This window comes from Rhea americana, unplaced genomic scaffold (genome assembly GCF_003343005.1).
Source record: "Rhea americana isolate MKP2758 unplaced genomic scaffold, rheAme1 scaffold_32, whole genome shotgun sequence".
Classification (NCBI taxonomy): Eukaryota; Metazoa; Chordata; class Aves; order Rheiformes; family Rheidae; genus Rhea; species Rhea americana.
Window position 1 is genome coordinate 5,393,178 of NW_028186446.1, and position 23,392 is coordinate 5,416,569.

Consider the following 23,392-nt stretch of genomic DNA (forward strand, 5'->3'; position numbering starts at 1 on the left):
GCGGCGCTCGCCCGAGAGCGGCGGCGGCAGCAGGAGGAGCAGCTCACCTGAGAGACGGAGCCCCAGCTCCCCGGTGCCCAGAGGTAACGCGCCCGGCGTCCCGCCCCGCGAGCGGCCGTCCCTGCGCGCGGTGCTAACGGGCTAGGCCGGCGTCGGAGGTGTCAGAGCTGCGCGCTCGGGCGGGCGAGCAAAGCAGACCGCTAAGGCTCCTCGGCTGTGCCGGCCGGCTTTCCTAAGGGCTTGGCGTGTGTGTTTTTCTTTTAAACATCTTGGGTTAAAATTATGTAATGTTTTCCAACACAGACACCGAAACAAAAAGGAAATTCCCCTATTGAGATGCTTGAGAACAAATGACACACTCTGCCCGCTTCAGATATTTAGTCCTGAATCCTGAAGACTTCTTTTAAAAAAAGAACATAGCCAAAACAGGCCTGCAAAGCTTAAAATGTAAAACTGACTGTTCGCAAGTCTAATTTAACCTGTGTCAGGTTGACTGTTAAATTATTGAACGTGTTAAAGTGGCAGTGGCCATTTTACTCCCCCCTTTTCCTCCCCCATCACTTTAGCAGYTGAATGAATCAGACTAAATGCACTTTCTATGTTATCCTGCTGTAGCTATCAGGTATCACACATCATCTCTTTCTGGGAACATTTTATGCGGTTCAGTACTCCTCACTTGTTCTCTCCTCCCCTCAAGTCTTAGTGGGTTTCATTTCGTGGCAAACTGTGGTCTGTGTTGGTTGCCAGTATGTTTTGTAGCAACGGAATCTGTTAACCTTCTCCCTATCCTCCCACCCTTCAGTTTTGTTAAATGTGTAGTAAATCCTTGCAATCTGTAGTATTTGTAACTTCAGCAAATCTGCGTAATCAGAATGGTCCTAGGACATGGACAGCATGCTGCAAATGAGCAAGATGTCACTGCCAGTTACGCATGGAGTTAATTTACCTTGTATAGTACTTATCCTTATGYAGTTTATCTAATCTGATCTATTATAATCTGAACAGAGATTTTTTTTAACTTACTTCCAAAAGGGATCTCATATTTATGTACAAGTTCTTGCATCCTTTAAAATAGAACTAACCTGCAGTAGYTGTGCTTCATTCAAAGTATATTTACAAATTTAAAGATCATATTTTCACATTGCATTAAATATCTAAGATAGATTTTCCTTTTTTTCCTCTAACCTTTGGAAAATGCTAAGGGGGAACTATGCAAAACAAAAATTCAGTGCATATGAATAGTGCTAACATTAAAGCTGATGACGAATACTGTAAATTATTTAAATCTGGGAATCTGGTGCAAAACATTGTAGTGGTGCAGTATATAAAGATCTACGCTTACAGTGTATTGAAGAGGAAGGAWTGTGGGCAGTTACCTGCAAGCAAGGAAAAATACTGCAAAGCTGTGAAGTATTTCATTACTACATATAAATTTATTGTTTGAGAGGAAACTTTAATTTTAGAAAGCGGTTTTAGTGTTCTTCATCTGTGGGCTATTTTAGCTTTAATAAATCGGACTATAAATTAGTACTGAATGACTTTTCCATCGTTAAACTTGCTTGAGCTTGCCTCATAATGAACCACGTTAGCAACACACACAGCCTGATTTAGTTTAATGAGCGCAATGTATAATAAATACATAAATGGTCCATCAAGAAATCCACCCTGTAATCTGTATGCGCTGTGAGGAATTTGTTCCCCCTCCTCCAGGTCAAGCCAGCTGCTGCTGCAGAAACTGACATCCTCTAGCAAATCCTCAATGAATGAATGAAAACAACGTGATCGCCCTAATAATGACCACAATTGCACACGTCAACAGCTTTATTTTGCAGAAATACAGGCACCATTTTCTAGCAGGCTAGGGCAATAAGATACCCTGTTTCCATAGTCTTGTAAATTAAAAGGTTTATTTTTTTAAAAAAAGAAAAAAGAAAAAACAACCCATGCCAAAACCTAGACCTATTTTACATAATTTAGAATATAGTTGGGTGCTATGGGGCAAGATTTTGTCTTTGTTTCCTTGATTGTTCTCAGCATTTTAATACGTGATGTGTGGCTACTAGAATTGTTTGTAGCATCTATGGCAATAATAGCATATAGAAAATTGATTGGTGAACTGGAGGACTGCTGCAGTAATAATGGAGGACTTGAAAAGATTTCTGTTTTCAAACATGGACCATCTTGCTGCAGCTTGTTAAACAATGTGCTACTCTAGCTATTTATAGCTATTTTCAGTATGCAAGTCTTGGGGAATCTACTTGATTAAGTTTTTTTTGTCATTTTTTTAAAATCATTTCCCTGCTCTAAAAGGAAGGCTTACACTCTAGGTATAATCCTGTTGTTTTTCTTGCCAGTGCAAGGGATCTGTTTGTCTTTGGCTCTGCAGTCTGACTTAGATTGTTTCATGAATATGCCTGTGCTGGAAACTGCTTATGATTCTGATGAATAGATGTTTTTCTCTTCTTAAGACACCTGCCCCTTCCTCACCTTGTTTCAGCTTTTTCTAGTATAGATTCATTGAATCAAGTATCCTACTAAACTATTTTGCTGGGAATATTTCAGTGTTTTGCCAGCAGTTCTTTTTCTAAACCAGATTCTGTGAAACCACTTTATCTTTGAGCCTCTACAGGTCAAAGGAGCTACCATTGCAGACGTTGACATCACTACTACATGAATGAAAGCAGCATGCTCTGTTTTTTTTCCTCCTATCATATTTTTTTCTCCCTTCTTTCTGTAATGCCGTAAACATTTTTGTTCTAGAGCAAAATGCTATGTTTAACTTTCAGTATTTGTTGAGATTTTGCTTTAAGCAAATTTGAAGATTTGTACAAACCACTGATGTCAGTATTTATTTTTGGTCAATTTTGATACTGAATGGATGAGAAATCATGAATCATTTCAAGATGCTAAAAAGTAGGAAAAAAAGGGGGGAGAYTTCTGATACTGTAGGATAAACTTGGAGTGTGCAAGTGTATTCCATTCCTCTTTATTAGTGTGATTTGTTCCTCATTAATAGATTTTTATAGCCTATATTTGTTTCAGAGAGTTGGTATGAAATAAGTGTCACGTTGAATACAATAATGTATGGTTTTCTTGGAGGGAGTAAGAGTACACCTCTGGTAGCATAAATGTAACAGAATATGAAGCAGCATGGTTTGTGACAAAGGACAATTCAATAAAAAGGGCAAAAAACTCCCTTGAACTGATCAAACAAAACATATTGCTCTTGTGAAGGCTTACGTTTTATTAAAAAAAACCTCAAAAAACAAAGGAGAATTGCTTTTTATGGGGAAAAAATCAGTAGTAAAGTATCTTGTATAAATGTAAGAAAATGAGTTTCCTGTTTGTTTTTTTTTCCCATGGTATGTTTGTGTACAAGAAAACTGTAAATGATTTCTATCAGTGTTTATATATGATTCAAGCTCAAAATTGCTTTCATCAAATGCTTTCATTTGTTTTATGTTAACTGCAGTGGTACTACTTAATACTATGCTTCATATTTTTTTAATTTCCATGTGTATAATTTATAATAAACTTCTTTCTGTAGAAAATTTTAGAGGCAAAGGTTAKTTTTAAGGACAATTGAAAAATATTGTAATCAATTTATTACAATTAGGGGCTCCCAATATCTTTTCTTTCCTAAAATAACTACTGGAATGTTGCCAAAATTAATAAGAGAAAGCAGTTATAAAAGGTGCAGAACAATTGCATAACCCAGTTCTGAGAAATAAGATGTATATTTGTTGTAAGGCCAGTGGATAAAGGACTGCTAGAGTGAGGAGTAGAGCAGGATGGACAGCATAGCTGATCTCTAGACTTGTAAGGAATATCAGTATTTAAAAATCAAAATTCAGACTTCAAAAGCTGGAACTATTTTAATATCCTGAATTAAACCCATCCAATATTTTGGCATCATAAGCATTTATACCAGAGATCTTCTTGATCTTTCCTTTATTTCTAACAAATGTAAGGTAAGGAAGTAATTTTTATGACGCTTCCTATTTCCTGATGACTGAATAATAGTAATATTTCCATAATTGTATGGCCAAAACAGTTTTGCTCCAGCTTTATCCCTCTTTCTCCCCAAAATAGCTTTTGTTGGAATAGAATATGGCTAAATAATATAATATGATTTAAATAGAAGACACTAGCTAAATTAGAACCAGTTGTGTAGAAGATGAAGACTTGTTAGTTTTAAGTTGTTATCACTATTAAGACAAATAGCTTATTAGGTATCATTACTAAATATGCTTCATAAGATGAAATAATTCACTTCTTTCGGTTGTTAAAGCAATGGCAGGAAAGAAATAATGGAAAGCTTCTTTTCCCATTGAACTTGCAAGTTATTGTAGCAAAGCATAAAGCTATTAAGATGGTACTTCTTTCCCTGCCTCATGGAAGAAACACTCTTATGAAATAGCACCAAATAAAGTATATGTATATATGTCTATTTTAAATGACTATCTGACCTTTGATTCTTATCATTTAGAAATAAGCAAATATTACCGTTCTACATATGGCAAAACTGAAGTTACTTACCAACACTGATGCATAGAAAAATAGTGGTTAAAACTGAAATTAGGTTTCTGAAATTTGTGATTTCTTTTTTTTGTTGTTTTCTTTTCCAAGTTTTGAGGGGGAATGGAAGCTGCATCTTAACATACAGAAAAGAGGTCAAGAGGATGTATCGTGTGGAACCTTATAAAAAAAAGTTAGTGTTTGCCAAAGAGAGACTGATATGTGAGGAGTTGTTTGACTTTGCTAAACTTAACAATGAAAAGCTAGCTATTTTTAAAATATGGCTTATACTACTATTCTAGATAACATAATGGGAAAAAATGATAGATACCAGTGACTGGTGACAGTAACTCCCAAATTTCAGTTCAACCTAGACTTGAAAGGAACAGCTGTAACAATGAGAAACCTAGCATGAATAAAGTATATGCTCATCWATGTTTCAGTTTAAGTGAATATTTGAGAGGCTCTTTTTATGGTACTTTATCAGCTGAGTAATTGTAGGTAATACCTGAAGAATGTAGTAGTTTTACTTCATTGTGGAAAATGAAAGCTTCCATTTAAATCAGTTGGCAGTATTTTCAGTAGAGAAATGTGTTGCCAACACTTGACACAATAGTTTAGTTCTCCATGAATTTAACGTATGTTCAACAAAAGTTGTTAATATAGTAAGCTTTAACACATTGTTTAGCATTTTTTGCATTTTTTGAAATGTATCTTACTGATGAAAAAAGACCCCTGTGGTAAAGATACATGAACTGGATGATTCTGCTGCAGAATTGAGATAGTTAAGTACGTTAATGATCATCATCTTGCTTTAATATTAATATTTAAATACATTGAGTCCCCTCTCCTGCTTTTTTTCCACTCCGGCCTCCTATGTTAACCATGTAAACAATGGCTTAAGGCATCTTYAGGCAAGTGAAGTAGCCTGTATGTCTCACTTCTACAAGGGCTGTATCAACAGCAATTTTGTCAGACTAAGATTACCTCTTTTTCCTTTGTGCAACCATTTTGAAGGTGTAGGCAACTGCAAAACGAAGACAGTTGGAGACTTCAGTGAAGGAAACTGAATGTCTGTGCTTAATAATCACTTTCAAATTCTAAATGTGAATTCACTTCTTCCAAAAAATTAGATTGTTTGTCAGTTATGCTTTATTCATTTCTCTTGATTTGACTCCCAAGTTCTCCATCACTGATTCATGTGATGACTATTTTTAATTCAGAAATTAAATTCTGAAGCTTGGAAATAAATTATAAGAGCTGAAACGAATCACAATTTGACTCTTACGCAGTATGGATATCACACAAAGTATCATGATACTGAGTGTAATATTACACCTTTTAAACAGGGAGCCAGTTTCTGAGTTTCTGCCACTCTTTTTTTTTTTTTTTTTTTTTTGAAGCTAGGATCTTGTCTATGGAAATACTTGTCTGTGATAGGAACTAAAATACGTGCCCTCTCTGGAACCCTTTCCTTCTTTCCCAGCTCTATGAATATATGAATATGGACTCGTGACCAGAACTGTTCCCATGTGCAGTCCCCTTGAACTGTTTAGACACGTGACAGCTCTGCTTGGCTTGTGTCTTCAGTCCCTACTAAGGCAGAAGAGAGCACGTATCTACTATAAGTCTGTCTCTGGGAAGGAAACTTAAGGAGGCTGAGTGGGACTATACCATTTCCTTAGCATTTTGTGCCCAGCCTTCTAATATCTTCAGCCTGATTCTGTTCCTTCCTCTCTCTTCTTTTCTCTGCTCTGGTATCCCACCAAAATATTGACTCTCACCCTCTTGCAAACAGATTGGTTTTCTTTGGCTGGAAGAAAACAAAAGGTGTGGGTGGCTTCAGTCCAGCAATAACTGTTCCCTGCACGAGTGATTTGTTAATAGGAATTGGCCTAAMGAGTTGCTCTTGGGTCAGTGGAAGATAATTGTGAACAGAAAGTTTTCATTTTTCAGAGCAGTTATTCTTTTAACTGACCTTCCATATTAGATATGTCTGCTTTGGAGACAATATAGGCTTTCTAGTAAGTCAGAAAATGTTATGAATTTGAGTTTCAAAACTTCTAATGTAAGATTTCACCTAAATTCTGTATTAGTTTGTCCTTCTTATTTACTGTTGCATGTGCCCTAACAATAAACAGTGGCAGAGTTGTGGCTCATAAGGACTTAACTTTCACCTCTATTGAGAAGTAGCTGTTTGAAATGGATGTTTATTCTCTGAATCAAATATGAGAGTGACTAGCAACACTTGTTCTTATCTGCCATTTGTTTTGCACAACCTGAAACTAGTTTTAACCATACTACATGTTTTGTTTCCTTGTTAGGAAGACTATCATATATTTTGCTCATAAGAATGCTGAATAAGAACAGTATGATAGCAGTTTTGTCATGGTGTTCCAATTACCCCAAATCCACTGAAGAATATTCATCCTGTTTTTCCCACACTCTGACCACCAGGCATTAATCAAGGAGATTATAATCATAGACACATTTCTGAATTTCAGGAATTAACACTTGCATCTAACTGATCATTGCAAGATCACTGGAATTCATACTACAGACTCGGAATGTGTTTCTGTAGACGTGTAAATCATGATTTGGTTACTATGTATGAGTCTGTCTTCTGGAAATGTTTTCTATTAACATTAAACATTAGGTTGTGAACTGCTGAAAATATTCCTGCCTTAGTCTGTGAACAGTGTACCCAGGCTTTTTCAAAATGATAAGATGCAGAATTTTTTTTGGCTTTATTAAGTTGTATTTGGCCATTCAGTTCTTTTACAGGTGAACAAAAATACTGGTATTTATTGTGGTTATGGAAGTTGGTGATATTCCAAGTGGCAAGAAAGTCCAATATGAACTTTCTTTGTTGTATAGAGRTTTGGAATGCCTGGAGTACAATCTGCTTTTGCTTATTCAGCTGAGGATAGAGATGATTCTAGACATATGCAATGTAGACTGTTGCATAGGGCAGCAGAGTGCTTATATGGCAAAATGGGTGTTGTTGCATCATCTACTTTTTACTCTCTGGTGTTCTGGTGTGCACTGCCTCTACTGGAGTTCTCATATAAATACTTCAGCTAGTTGAATTACCAGTATGTGTACATTTATTTTCTAATCATGAAGTCTTTTAAAAAAAGTTTTCTAATGTACGTACTTAGGCTACAGTACCACAAAATGGGCACCAAAATGTAATTTGGAAATAATGTATATTCTTACTAGAAAACAAATTCTATTTTTTTCTATACCTGGTCGCTAGCTAATGCTGTTAATCTAGTCTGCAGAAATTAGCCCATAAATACAAACCCCGCTTCTCTAAAGTATGACATACAGTCAACTGTTGGGTCTCTGAGAGTGGGTTGTGTGTAAGTGCAGGTATAAATGCTCAAGTTCCTGAACATACCACTTCCAGGGATAACAATACAGTTGTTTTCATGCAATACAGAGTTTGAGCTAATAATTCCTACTGTTGCTATATAAACCTTAAATATACTGCAATGTGTTCCCAGAACTCAGGGCACTAACACATATAGTGTAGTAGTGCCAACGAGTGGCTCTACAACATCTGTGGATCCCTGCAGGTATTTTACTTGGTCTCAGTACTTCTTTTTATGTATTGTAGCAGAGCTCATTAGGCCATCAAGACCAGTAGGTGCTGATGACTATTGCAGGTATCTGTGTGGTGCAGTCTGTGCTCTGCAAGACTCTGGTGAATGCAGTTCTCACATGGAGTCAGCTTAAATCCAGTGCTGCATGTCAGCTAATCAGTCTTTCTGGAGTTTGCAGTACTGGGAAGTACATAGCAAAAACCCAAATGGCTATGCAATGTTGACTTTATGCAGTTAGGTGTTACACTTCTATATCCAGTATGTCATATATTATTCGAAATCTCTGTGTTATATAGGATAGCTTAACTTTCTCTAAGTAATAGAGAGTGGATTTATTCACTAAAAATTAGACCCAGATTTATGCTGAGTATCCCAGAACAGACTTTGAACAGTGTGACTCTAAAAATATCAGCTAACTGCTGAAGAATGCAGAATAAGACTTGGGTTTACACAGAAGTTGGGAAGTTGCCAGTCTAAAGTAGAAGCTGTCTTTACAGAAGTAAATTTCAGTTCAAGACCTTAAAGTTTTCGTAGTTCAGTGGTAGTTGTCCCTGCTTAATTGTGGCAGTGGATAGTTGAATACTTCTGCATATTTTTTCTCTAATACTCTATTTGCTGTAGTATTTCACCTTTAATGGTTTCTTCATCGTACCTGATAGCCTGTCTTGCATAATTGTCTTTGCAGTGTCGTTTTCTTCCCCAACAAGGAAACCACAAAATATATCTGAAATCCTTGATGATATTCTCAAGGGGAAAAGGAAAAGCTTCTAATCTGGAAGACAAAAATTTCTCATGGGCAAAAATGTAATCAACTCACACATACTCAAAAGTAATGTGTATTTGAGAAACATCCATACAGCTATACAAAGAAGTGTCAGTAATTTTCCTGTGTGAAATGACAGGAGATAAATATCTAACACAGGAGGCTGTCAAACTAGAAGATCCAAATAATCTTCGGGTGTTATTGTATAAACAGAAAGACTCCTACTTTGAATCAAGTTGTATATTGAAGTATGCAGTGATAGTAAAATATTAATTTTGTAAGATAATCATATATATCTACCCTTATTACTTCCAAAGAAGGAATTGTTTTATTAAGGTGAGCATTTGGAGTCTTATGACTTTATTTAGCAGTGTGCTACTTTTTGTATGAAGCTGGAGAATGTAGGGAGATCTTGTGATGGCAAGAAGAATTACAGTAGAAACCTATTTTGACCATAYTGAAGACAGGTTTTACTGAATCTGAAAACTCAAAATGTGGGAAAAATAAAGAAATGGATGTGCTGGCACTGTATTTACAATAAATCTTAGGAGATGTTTTCTACAGCTAGGCCTTCTTTAAACACATGCAATTTTACATGCATTTACGGCAAAACAAAAAATCCTGTATAGTGAGTAAGTATTAAATGATACATAASCCTGGAATAAAGTTTTAGATTTAAGAATAAAATAGTTTGATCCATCTGGCTAAATAGAATTGCTTTGATTTGAATATGGAATCTGATTTACTCAAAAATGTTAAGGTTGTTGGAATCATTCAAACATGAGAAACTTCAAGGATCTGATCTGATTGTATGAACGTTYATCTCGAAGTCTACTAGGAATAATCAGAGAGCCTGGAAGAGACAGCAGGAAGAACTGAGAGAAGAAAGCCATGTTGTCAGTCAAAAACTGTATCTTAATTTGAGAATTGTTAAAATCCAACAAGACTTGGACTTTGCAAGCTTTAAGACCGACAGCAGAAACATGCAAGTAGAAGAATAAGGAAAAAGTAGTTGTAGCCACTCAGTCTGTAGTGAGAAGTGATTAAGAATGATTCAGGACTGACTTCGTGGAATTTGAGGTTTCAAAATTGACTCCAAGGAGTAGTAATAAAAATCTCAAAGGAAATGGCACAAATATTCATTCTATGCTGTGTCCGTACCAGTACAGGGTGTATAGGTGATCAGTTTGCAAAGTGAACAGTGATTTTTTTCTTTTAACCTGGAAAAGTATAAAGAAAATGAATGCCTAGGGGAGCTGGTGATTTGAAATCATCAATTACCACAGCTGTGACTGTGCAGTTTGGAATTTTTGGTGAAGTCAGATTAGTAATCTCTACTGACGAATTTTAGAAGAATCTACGCCAATTCCTGTCTACTAGCAACTTTCTAAAGAAAATCTTTTGAATAGGAGGTCATAGCGTTTGGTTATAGGTATCTGTGACAAGCAGATTGTGGTGCATGTGTTTTTAAAATGTAATAAAAAAGATGTTGAGTCCAGTTCTATAATGTAGAGCTCTATGGGTGTAACCCCAGCTGTACGGGAAACCTCAGGAAGATGTTCTGCGGGATTGTGGAAGGCAATGAGAGATGCTGTAGTGCAGAATGGGCTTTGCAGATTGTGACCGGCTACCTCGGTAGTTTTGCTAAGAGAACTGATTTTCTAGACAGGAAGTTGATTTTTATCTACCTAGGCAAATTTTAAGATTAGGCTGATGAAACTGGTGATGAGTTCTGAGAGGTTTAATGAGTACACAGGAAGGTTGTGTAGCAGGAGTTGCAGGACCTATTTGAACTGAGCGAGATTTAAAAGTATAAARCGGAGGTTTCTCTCCTGGAGGTTGTGCTTGAGTGGAAGCTGCCTCCCCGCGGGTGGGAGGCTGCCGCTGGAAAGCGACGGAGGGCGCAGCGGGCAGTCGCAGGAGCTCGCCGGCGCGCTGCGGCTGGAAACGTGCCGGCYGCAGAAACGCGAAACCTGCTGCGCGGGGGCCTGCTGAGATGTTGTCGCCTGCGGTGCTGCACGCAGCCTTGGTGCGCTGAGCTTTAAGAAAGGTGACCTCAAACCCGAGTAGGCTCGGAGAAGGACTGCTGCAGTAGAAGTTTAACCATGACAATGAAAGATCTGGGCTGAGCGAAAATAAGACTGCCTTCTCTGAGTACAGGTGAGCAGGGTGGGGGACAGYGGAGAAGAAGGACAAAATGTAGTTTAGTGTGAATGAGTGGGTTGGCTTGGCAGTGAAAATCTCTAAGGGGAAAATTAGAAGAAGGCCTGAAACTATTGGAAAAAGCTTTCTGGAACATTCTTCTAGTAGAAACTGCGGGGACAAAGGAGCCAGGTGCTTTAAGACTAAATTTGTAATGTGATTTTAAGTGATTAAATGTGTTTTGTCAGTGATAGTTGTGAACTGCGCTCCTGATTTAGAAAGTTGTTTCTAGTCCTGTGCTTTTATGACTTAGTTGATGATGAAAAGGTAATTTATTTAATCAACAAAGTTGGGCAGCCTGATTTAAGCAGTCAGTTTTAATCTTCTTTTACATTTCTGTTTTTCAGTATTTTTTTCRGAAGAAAATTGGTTGGTATAGTTATCTGTAGCTGGGAGGATGCTCTTGATCTCTATCGTTTATGATCACATGGCAAAGCCTACCCTGCACTGATTACAGTTCTCTGTGAATTTTGGTAGTGAAAATGGCGAATCATACCTTCTAATTTTTTAACACTTTTATTCAGAGTTATGTCCAGCTGCATTTAGATGGAGACAGGAATTTGGTTAAAGATGGGGGGAAACCCCCCCACCCCAATTTCTAAAACTTCTTTTTTTTAAAGTAAACTAAATTGTAAGTATTATCATTATAACAAAAGAATCCTTTGAGTCATCCAGTTTGTTAAACAAAGGTGGTATTATCTGTAGTTACTGAATTAATTGCATGTGTTTGTAATTTGCTTCAAGATTTTAATTATGAATATACTGGTAGAAGAAAAAAAGGTTGTAGTGCTCTTTCTGGTCCCCTGGTTTATTTCTTAATATTGGATAAATTTATCCTCGAACTGAACTGGATTAATGCACTAAAACTCTGTGTGCCTACAGGAGTCTACAGCAGTTAACAGTTGGTTTCGCATTTCAGTGTGCTCTGTTTCCAGAGTACTTATCTGCTGAGCTCCAGTCCATTCTCTCAGAACCTTTTAAAGCAGGGATGTGCTTGAGATACTGGATTTTATTAAATAACTCTAAGTTTGGATCTTCACAGAAGAAATTGTAAGTGATAACTTTGTAAAAGAAAACTATTTAAAAATGTCTGAAATACGTACAAGTCTGAAAGGCTTGAAATTAGGTTTTACTCTACCTTGGAGCATGTTTCTAGAGCAAGAAAATGCGTAGGGTACGTCTGTAGAACAGAGCAGGCTTTTGTCATCTGAAATGCTTAGCCTTTTGTATACAAGCCCTATACATGCCAGGTATAATCTTTGTTAAGAGAATAACTTACCTTTAAAARGCTGAAACTTTTCCATATAACTTGTTTACTTTTCCTACTGAGATTAGAGCTTTATGCCTGATATGCAAAGATAATGTTGATTTTAAGCAGGGGAATTTTGCTGAGGTCAGAGTTGGACTTCTGAAAGAAGTGCATAGTCGTAACACTTACTTGCACTGTAGTTGAGTAGAATAGGGACATCAGCCAGAGACCATGTTGCAGCATAAGTGCCTACACAACCACCATTTTTAGTTAGGGGCTGCAGATCCTATGAAATTTATGTGCCTGCAGATTTATTCCTACCTGCCTTTTCTTCCAGGTATGGAAGTGCTCTGAGCACTGTCTCTTCCTTTTCAGTTACATGGAAGGAGTTGTGCATCTTTGAAGATGTACAAAACCTACTGACTGAATGTCAGTAGGTGTGACCTACTGCCTTGACCTACCTGTTGGATTCAAAGGCTTAACAGAACACCTCATCTCGTTCTGGATGCCTAAATCATGACTGAAAAAGATAATATAATTGATTCCCCAGACCCTTACAGAGAGTCTTTGTCTATGGCTTTCCTTTGAAAGAGCAGGCTACCTGCTCCCCCACCAAAGAATCCTTGCTGTAGAAAGCATATTGTTCACAGATGTGGATATCTGAGGCCATTTACGCTTGCACATCTGCCCCAACTCACCTTTCTTATATGTGCCCACTCCTTTATCAACTAGTTGCTCTGACTGTGGGTTGCATTAGACAGCAGGTATAGGACTGGAGGCCTGTGAACTGCTTGCTGGTTGTCCGGTTGGATTGTTAGGGGTTAATTCTTTCATCTGGCTTAGAAGATTATGATGCTATTCTGTGCTTTGTTTTTTTTTTTTTTTTTTTTTTCAATTCAATGTTATGAATGATGAGAAGAAATTGGAGTGATTTGTATCAGTCTATTTAAAGTAGTAGTATACTTCAGAGTGGCAGCCTCTTTTATTTTTGGTCATGTTCTGTCTCAGTTTCTAAAATAGAAACTTTAGAATAGTTTCTGAAATTGATAAAACTGAATCAAAAGCAATGAGCTGCATGTAATGAAGGCAGACATTTTACAGAGCTAAATATGTGTTTTTGGTGATGTATCTAAAGCTAACCTGAAATGACTTTCCATTATATCATTTTAGAAATGTCCTTTTAGTAGCAAAACCAAGTATGACATTTTACATGTTTGAAAAAGCTAGTATTTTGCATTGTTTTGAGCAATTACAGAAATTAATTTTAAATAATGAAAGACTGCAATAGCCTAAAAATCATTTTTATATTTTCAGTGATATTTCATTTGTTTTTTTAAGTTGCTATTTAAATTCCTATTTTTGGTTATTTTTTTATGAACAGTATGTGGCAAACAGTATGTTCTTTGTTGTTCTACAACACTCAGAACTGCTAATACAGTAGTTTAGCTAGTTTGCAGCTTGGGTCAGAATCAAGCCTGTTGGTTGCTGGCAGCTGAGAAGTGTCTTCTGAGCCAATAGATCTATCCTGTGGAGTAAAACTTCAAGGGACCCTAAATCCCCTATTAATCCTTTTCTTGAGAGATTTTGGCTCCARTTACAAGAGAGAATTGCCATAGTCTTTTTAAGAATGAAGACTGAAATATTTTTCAAGTGGCCTCTAAACCTCTATTTTTCAATGTTTTCCATTGCGATGTCATAGAGACAAATTTTGGAGAGACATACACTGATTTTCCTATCTACCTATATGATTAGACGAGGAAAGACGAATCAAAAAGATCAAGCTTACATACCTTCTGGAATCACTACAATGTCAGTAAATACTTGTCCTAAAAAAAAAAAAAAAAAGTGCAGATAGTTTTTAACGGAGACTGTTCTTTTTCTTATGTCTAAAAGTCTCCCTTTRTAGTACTCAATGAATTGTTGTCTTAAGCAAGCAACAGTAGAGGTATCTATATTTGTGCTTGCAGAAGATATAAAAGAAGAGGGGAATTTTGACTAGAAATGTATCTGGCAGTCATCAACAGCTGCTGCTGTGGTAACCATGGTCTAAACATTGGACAATCATTCTCAGTAATTGCTGTGGGTCACCATTCCATAATATTCAGCTTATTATTGCTAGGTTACTGTTTCTGTTCCCATACTGCATTTCCACTTCCTTCGTTATTTTAAAAGAATTAACATACAGCCACTTCTGAGTCGTTAGTATGTGGACTGTTGTAAATTTATTGTGGTCTCTAGTAGGAATGTCCCAGAAATACTTGATACTCCATCATATTACTTGTGATTTCTAGTCTCCTTATAGTCTGAATAGTTGAACTGTGAATTCTGGGCTTTCGAAAGGAGTCCAAGCAAACTAGGAGATCCATCAAAGTCAGTCATCTCAAGAGTCTTGTAGTCCTCCTATTGTGAGTAGATTTGGACAATATTCTTTCAAAATTTGTCTTGACTTCCTGGGTAAAGTCTGAAATTCTTTAGGACCAAAGAAGACTTAAGCTTAGGACTCATTTCAGCAGTAGTTCTGAGAAGGTAAACGAGAAGGTTCTATAGAGTAGCAGTAATTGAACAGAAAAACACATCTTGGAACTGTTATACCTGTATTTTGGAATATTGTGCTGGTATTTCCTGGTGTTCTGACTTGGCTATCTTTTTTTGGCCAATTCGACAGCTACCTTCATAAATTTTACTCATCTGCTGCAGGTAACTTTCTTCTTTGCCTGGATGAGAGAAAGCATTATTTAAGCTAAAATGGACTATGAACATGGCTTTGACACTATGTCCAGTTTAGCTGCCTCTGTGTTGGGTGAGGAGACAATCTCTTCATTTTAAAGCTGTAGCAGATGCTTTTATTGGTGCCTCATGCCCCTTTTCAGAACTGTTGTGCTAATCTGTTACCAAATTATGTTTTACTGGAAGAGATATGGAAACCTTTTTCRGTGAGTCAACATGGTGTAACTAGAATTCTTTGGGCTCTCAGTAGGATGTGCAGAGCCATAATTTCATATAGTTATTTTAGTTGATTCCTGCTGGGAGGTAGGATCACTCTGAATTTCACCAACTGTAGTGTTCAGGTGGGTCCTTGTGTCATTTCATGTAAAATTATTTTGTAACTAGAAATATCTATCAACAGCCCCCAAATACGTATCATTAAGAAAACTTTTGGCATATTAAATATTGCATGAGATATTTTGCCTTCCTACTGGCATAAGTCTTGTTTTTGTAATTTATAGCTAACTTTTTGCTGTAACATTATGCTTCTTAAATACTCTGTTTCTAAGATTACTTGTTCTGGAGATATAGTTGAACTCCTTGTGAGATACATCACATATCACTGAAAAAGAAAACAGAATTGTTCTGACTTCTTTCCACTGCAGTAAAATCCATTCATGCGCTCTGAATGCTATCAGATGTGGTATAATCTGAAACTTGGGTAAAATGAATTCGTGTTTCTCGTAATTTCTGAATATTGCTGAAGTCTTTCTGAATGCTGAAGTCTGTTGCATAACTTCAAGAATTGTTGAAGTACTTCAGATGTTGGAAGGTAGTAGTTGCACTTTTGCTTCTGCAAGAAGACTGGAGCATGAACTGTCCGCCATGAGAAAATGATAGGGAATGGGGAAAAATTCATAGTAATAGCATCAAAATCCTGTTGGTAATAGAAGTGTGGAGGGAAGTGAAAGTTCTGTAGTAGATTTGAGAGTAACAAAACCCTAGACTTATTATAAGGCAAGTGAGAAAAGCAACATTAAGAAATAAATTCTGAGAACAATCTTAATGTTTGGAAAAGGTCAGAAGTTGCTTCATGGTTCCACAACAGTTGAAGCTGATCTGAGCCAGTGGTGTCCTGTTCTAGCCTGCTCTCCACTGCCTCTGCTCACTCTTAGGATCATTGCTGTATGAGACAGTTTGTCAAATGCTAACTCACAGAAATTTCTTCAGATTTCATGTTCACAGATTCCTGCTCCTTATTTTTCATGGTCTAAGGAAATATAAAGTGTGAGAGGGCCTAAACTGTTACTGAGTTAAGTCACTGCTGCTGCAGCGCTGTCGTTCCTCCTAGTCCCCTGTGTTTGTTTCTGCACCTTGTGTTGTGCCTGCCCTGCCTCTAATAATGGAAACTGTGAATTTATGACTTTTTTGGTAGGTTTTACTTTTCTTTAACTCAGTGAATCACCTCATCATGGGATCAGACACCTGCTAGTACCAGCTCGAAGTAGGCAGAAGGAACACAGATACCAGTGGAATAGGGATGGCGTTACATTAGTACTAACTCAGATGATTTATGTGGTCAAGAAAGTGTCCTCAGCTTGTATTTCCTGTGATTCAAAGAAATGCTGAAAAGTAGTAAGGACATACAAGACTTCATCTTGAACTTTCCTTCWTCTAGCTTTAGTGTTTGAAAAATTGTCCTGCAGTCAATTTCCAAGGTTATTATACAAAATATGTATGTAATAGCTTTTAATGGTGTTTGTTCAGTTCTCTTTGTAATGGAAATATGYGAGTTCTTAATGTTAGAATTGCTCTTGTCTGTCTTCTGGGTACAGAGCAAGACAAAGACCTTATTTAATTCTCTGAACACATGTATTTTATTTGCATCTCCTGGGCTTGTGGATTTTTTTTGGTTTTCACAGTAAGACATTATAAATGTAAAGTTTGCAAAGGTATATTTTGCTTAGTCTTTATTTCCACATCTTTGGACCATTGGCCAGTTTGTGTAGTCTCTAAGCTGTTTCAATTTTTTTTTCTTTTTTTTAAGTCTTTTAGAACATACTTAACTGCCTGGTAGATCTTTGCTAYGTATTACATATATCTGAAGAAAAAATGCGTTTGTAAGTCCTTGGCCTTTTTTCTCTTCAAAAGTGTACTAGCAGGTCTGTTCTCAAGTTTTGAAGAGTGCACAGGGATTTGGTGGGATAGATCAAGGCATAAGATGTGACTATTTTGAAAATAATCTCACTTGCAAACTTCTTTTAGTAAAGGTGAGCAAGATAGACAGCTGTAATATAGGGCTGAGGTTGGCTGATGTATAGTGTAGAAAATGAATATATGAAGTAATTTAGCCTAAAGGGCAAAGAAAGTCTGTAAAATGATTCAGAGAGCATGTGGTAAATCTCTTCAATGGGAAGGGACAATCTCATGAATCACCCTACTTTGTTTTCCAAATGAAATAAAGAAAATATATTTAATGATCTAGATATAGGAAGAGAGAAGTAGAGGGAGGTATAGGAAGAGTGAAGTCAAAGACTGCAGACACTGTGATGAGTGAAGACAAATATAAAAGCTGTCTTGACCTGAGCTGTGCCAGAGAGAAGTACACAATCCCGTGCTTTCAGCTTGTTAAAGCCTGTGTTGTGAAATTGTAAACAATATGGAATGAAATCCACAAGAGCAAGACATTTGAAATGGATTTGCTTCAGAACCATAATTTTTGTCATGTTTTATTTCTTAATATTTATAAAGCTAAACAAGCTGACTTAAAAAAAAAAAAAACTACTATTAATACTGTGTTATATTCTCTGTTTCAATATATGTGGCTTTTCTGAGTTGCACATCACTGCATTTAAATTTACTTGATGGTTTTTGTTAATGACTTAATATATTGCATAAATAGATTATTTAGCGATTTGAGCACATTAAGCGTTACTGTTTTTTGTGACTTAAGTTTTACTTCTGGTATTTTTCTCCTTTGTCTGACTTTGATATAAGAGTATTCTTACTTTTTCAGCTTAGCATTTAGACAAAGATGTCTGATACATTCTTGCAATTGTGTCATAACTGACTTTGAATGTTTCATGTCAAAGCCAACCTAATTTTTTCTTTTYGTTGATTTTKTTCTGTTTTTCTACAGTGGACAGGCCAAAATCCCAGCAAATCAGAACTTCTGGCACCATAAGGCGAACTTCTTCTTTGGACACGATAACAGGACCTTACCTCACAGGACAGTGGCCACGTGATCCCCATGTACACTACCCTTCATGTATGAAAGATAAATCTACTCAGGTAAAAGCTGTGAAGCAACACAACAGAGGTGTTTGATATAAATTGATGTCTTTCTGATAATATTTTATCTTCTGGTCCAGAATCTTAGCTCAACTTAATTCTAAAGAAATGTGATTTCTCTTAGTTTTATTATAAATATCTAAAAAGTAGAGTACAATGTTTTTTTAATCTTATAGTATCAATTCAGTAACATGCTATGAAATTGATAATTAATGYTTGTTAAAAATTACATTCTGTGTGTGCATAGCTCCTTTTTTGTGGCTAAATAAGCAGGTTAAAACCTCATATCTAGTTTATTTTGAAATTRTTCTATGCAACATCGAGCTAAATGATATTAAAAATGCTAATAACTCCATAATAGTAGTGGCTGACAAACTAAAGACTTTACTAAATCATATTTATAAATCAGTGAGTTTCAAGAGTGTGTGTGTGTGTGCAGAAGAGAAGGAGAAGGGTTATTGTTGAGAAGAATTGACAGGGTTGTCATTAGAGAGAACTCAAAAAGAGAAACCTAAGACTAAATGTATGGTGATGTTCCATCTACTGTTTAGTAGCAGGAAGGGCAAATGAAAATGCTCCATGGAGGAGTTGCTTCTTGGAGCCGAATAGCAGAAGAAGAGCCTTCCACCAACTGTGAAGGGAAGATGATTGAAATTATTTATGGCATGATTCCCCTGGATTCTCCCTAGGATTCTGTCCTTAGTAGCAACTTCTGGTACATTTTGGGGTTAAGTTTAGCTCAGTTGGTTAGAGCATGGTGCTAATAATGCCAGGGTCATGGGTTCGATCCCCATATGGGCCACTCGTTTGAGGGTTGGACTAGATGATCTCCAGAGGTCCCTTCCAACCTTACTAATTCTATGATTCTAAATAAACCACAGTGGTATTTGTAGTGTTCCAACTCTCTTTGGCTAGAAAGAGGAATATTATTTCTAGCCTGATTACCCATACTAAAGTTCCTTGTATAGGAAGATCACTATCGAACAAGTCAAAAATATGTATTTCCCCCCCCCCCCAATTATTAGCAAAGAAGTCAAATTCTTCATTTTTGATAGTGTAATTTGACAGTGAAATAAGAAATTTGAGTTGCAGTATTTTGAATCTTAACTGAAAAATAGAAKAGACCATCTACTTTAGGTTATATTTTTAAACTTGGGACCATGTAGGGACAGTTGTTACTTCAGTTTCCTACCCCTCGTGCCACAATTCTGGTCTGTTGTTATCATGGGTGTCCTGCAAAGAAAACTGATACTTTGGTCATCATGCATCTTGCTTATACTTTATTGTGCCATTAAGAATTTTATTTTTTTAAGGACGCTTATGGTATTCATTGTGACATCATATCTTTAAAATAGCAAGGACTTTTTCCAACATAACTTGACTTACAGATAAACGGTTCTTGATTGAGTTTCTGTTTCCATTCATTTGCAACTTACGTGTCACTCATTCTGCAACCACTGCTTTCAGCAAATGGAACAGGTCTTAAAATTGGTACTAGGTTTTCRACTTTGTACAGTACTGAATTTCTCAGATAAATAACTTTGCAAGTCCCTTCAAAGTATGCTGTAAAGGTGATGCAAAAAAGTCCTGTAGTCGGGTCTAGAGATAAGGGAAGAAAGCTTAGAAATGAAAAAGATCTTCTGAATTATATAAAGGCTTTTACATTTGTACATTATAAAGAGCTATTACTGGTATGTGTTTCTTAGTTTTAGTATGATCCAGAAATCCTGCTTAATGAATTAGGGAATTGGTTAAAATTGTTCAAACAGACCTTTAAGTCTTACAGGAAATTTTAGTGGAGCACTTTAAGGAAATGCTGTCTTGATGTCCTGCTCATTCATTTTGAAACCATCCAGACAGTTTTAGTAAAGAAGAATAAGCAGTTATCTTTTCTATTATGAAACATRCACATTAAAAGTTGTTAATGCTAGATTTACTTCTAAGATGCCTTGTACTTGACAGTACTATGCCTATAAGTAGGATGAAAGTCTTCGTTCTGAAACAATAATTTCCATTCAGGAGATTTTCTGTAGCATCCTTTGTAGTTACTGYATTTCTTAACCTGTGTCATAAAATGTGTACCCATATCAAACTCTGCAAATAGCCGTATGAATAGAATGTTTAGAATATTTAAACATTCACAAACAAACCTTTTCACTAGTTACAGAAAAGAGAAACAAACTTGCTCCACAAATATTTGAGCTGCAAGCATTTGGCAGTAAAAKTGCTTTCCTAGTGAGCTCAAATAAGTGTTTAGGTTATTTGACCTGTTGGCTGCCACCCTTTGCCTCTTTTGGAAACAAAGCTCCCCGGAGGGGAGGGTGGCGGGGGAGTGAAGTTTTACCTTTTCAGCATGATCAACTGAAAAGTCTTAACAGAGAGGTAAGAAGTGTCCTGACAAAGTGGATAATTATTTCAGATTAATAAGGGTGAGGAAGTTCCTGGTTTTGATTTTTGTGGATATCTTYTAACAATGAATTAAATTAGCTCTCTTTGTTAAAATTATTTATAAATCTCTCAAACAGGCAGTTTCTAAGTTGTGCTGAAAATCATGCATCTTAACTAATCAGGAACATATGAATGTATTTGTAAAATGTAGCAAGCACAGTGACTGACACAGCAACTTTCTGGTTTTTATGAATAAAATGTTCACTTGAGGGGTTAATCATAAAATATTGAGTAAAATGTTTTAGTTGCTGTGTATTTCTCTCTGAATATTGAATATATTACAATGTAAATTAAATGAGAAAAAGTTACAATTTTTTTTTTTGTAAAGCTCTGTGTAGTTCTAAGTATTTCTAGTTCCAAGAACTAAGGATGAGTTCTATAACCTTGATAAGACCTCTGTATAGCAAATCAAATTAAACTGAAACCTTACTGTTTACCTGAGTAGTAGTGCTTCCACTATTSATGTTTCTTGGCTAAGCAACAGTTAAACTCATGGAAGTTGATATATATTCAATAGCTAAGAATAATAACAGTAGTTTAGTGGAGTGGAAGATGATAACAAATAARATCAATAAAAACAAGATAAAACCCAATAAAAACAGATTTTTATTTAGGAATGTTTAATTGGAGAATAACTAAATATACTTTTTTACTACAATTAAACTCACGATGAATACTTCTCAGTATAACTTATGTTGTAGGTGAAACAATTATTTCTCTTTCAAGGATTCTTTTCTTATTTTTCCTAATGAAACATTAATTAAAAATTTAGAGTTTGTGCAGTTTCATGAAGGCAGTGATTATGGCCAGTCCAAGTTCCTTAGAATTCTTCTTGTATAAAAAAAAATGGTCAGGTTTTGGTCTTCACTGTCATCAGATAAACCCTTACTGAGTTCTACTCCATGTTCATTTGTTTCCCACGTAAGTTTTCTGAATCAATATAAAATGTTTCTTCTTTTTAAAAGTGCTATTTCTAAAGATAAAGTGAGTTTAAAATAACCAGTATTTAAAAAGCTTTCAGTAATATTATTTTAATAGGGGAATTTTTTTTTTAATATCTGTTGCATCTGGGAGAACAGATAATGTAGTTGATGTTGCTGTGGTGTCCCTTACCCAGCTCAAGTGTTTCAGATGAGAACATTATAGAGGAAAGTCTGTTAACTGTTTGCTTTGGGGAAAAATACAGCACAATACTATGGATTGTGGCATAATTTCAAATTGCACAGAATTCTTCATACATATATGTGTGTGTGCATTGATATGYATACATGCATACAACTGGCTGGTCTTCAAGCAGCAGCATGTATTGGATAATCAAAGATGCATTGTTTTGTCTGGTACTGTTTTAAATATTTTAGAAATGCAAAGAAACAATATTATCTTAAACTGTTCTATATGTTGATATATGATATGTCATGCCTTTCCCAAACTCTTCCACTGGCCTACTTCCCTCTCCTTTTCAGTAAAATTTCAACTCTTCATTAAGGCTGTGTAAAACTCAACAAAACTTCCTTTCCTGTTGCTTTTCTATGGGTTGACAGGAGTGGTGGAGCAATTCTGTACACTTCATATTATACATGTAAGAATTTCTTCCTTCCTCATTTGAACTATATTGAAACGATTATGCCTAACCTCTTCAGAAAACATTTGGATAATTGTCATAGTTTATTAATGTAATTATTTAGCAGTAGCTAAATCATTAAAAACATATTTTTAGAAAATTTTTAAGAGGAAATATTAGGCATAACATATATTAGTAATATTACAGCTAAGATATTGCCACTTTAAAAATTAATCCATGTAACTTTTCTCAATATAAATAATGCAAAGAAAATAACAAATGACTGTGTGGAATATGATTCAGTGAATTTTTCCCCCTTAAAACTGTCAGTGTTTTTTAACCTGATTCCAGTATACTTGGACATGCCTCTTTTATTGTATATGGCAATGATGCATTATACAAATGGAAATGAGGAAAGTTTGCAAAATGTAYTTCAGAATTTTTATTGAACAACACCGTTATCTAAAGGGTAATACAGTTATGAAAATGGGAATGCCTGGCTAAAATACATGTAGAAGTGTCTTTGCTTTTCTTTCATGTAGGTCYAGGCTTTAATGTAGTTACTTACCATTAGTCACCTGAGCAATGTTTTATTTTCTTTTGGGTAAAAATTTTGTTGCTTAAATATTCACCTCATAAACCAGGAGGCTCAATTACATGCAGCTCTTTTTACTGATATGTTAATTRTAATTGTCATTTTCCTATGTTCGTTTTAATGAAGTTCTTTAGGAGGGACAAGGAAGAAGATGTTATACATAAGTATGAATTTATGATTCTGTTGTCTTAAGCTGTTTTTAGGAGAAKTTACCACCTGTGATCAAATTGATTTCTAACTGTTTAGTCCATTTCTTTCTACCAAACTTCTAGAAGGCTTTTGAATGCTTTAGAAACACTTGAAGAAATATTCATCAGWTTGTCTTTCTCCTGTAATGTTGTTGTTTTCTTCTGAATATGGAAGTTCTTCAAAACCATTACCACCTCCCCTATTGAAATTAGACCTCTGTTCTTAACTTTGCACCCATACTCTGTATGTAGTTCATCTGGAA

The 23,392-nt window shown here is 35.9% G+C and overlaps 1 protein-coding gene and 1 non-coding gene across 2 annotated transcripts in view; both read left to right on the forward strand.

Annotated features, from left to right (window-relative positions):
• Positions 1-4: 4 nt before the first annotated feature.
• GLCCI1 (glucocorticoid induced 1) overlaps positions 5-23,392 on the forward strand; it is a gene marked incomplete at its 5' end in the record, with an annotated part of 56,484 nt that continues 33,096 nt past the window's right edge. Inside the window, 2 exons of the mRNA XM_085310573.1 lie at positions 5-83; positions 18,186-18,337. Coding sequence (XP_085166699.1) covers positions 5-83; positions 18,186-18,337 — 231 coding nt within the window. The remainder of the gene's footprint in view (positions 84-18,185; positions 18,338-23,392) is intronic.
• TRNAI-AAU (transfer RNA isoleucine (anticodon AAU)) lies at positions 19,070-19,139 on the forward strand. The gene has a single exon. It is a non-coding gene; the product is annotated as a tRNA-Ile (tRNA).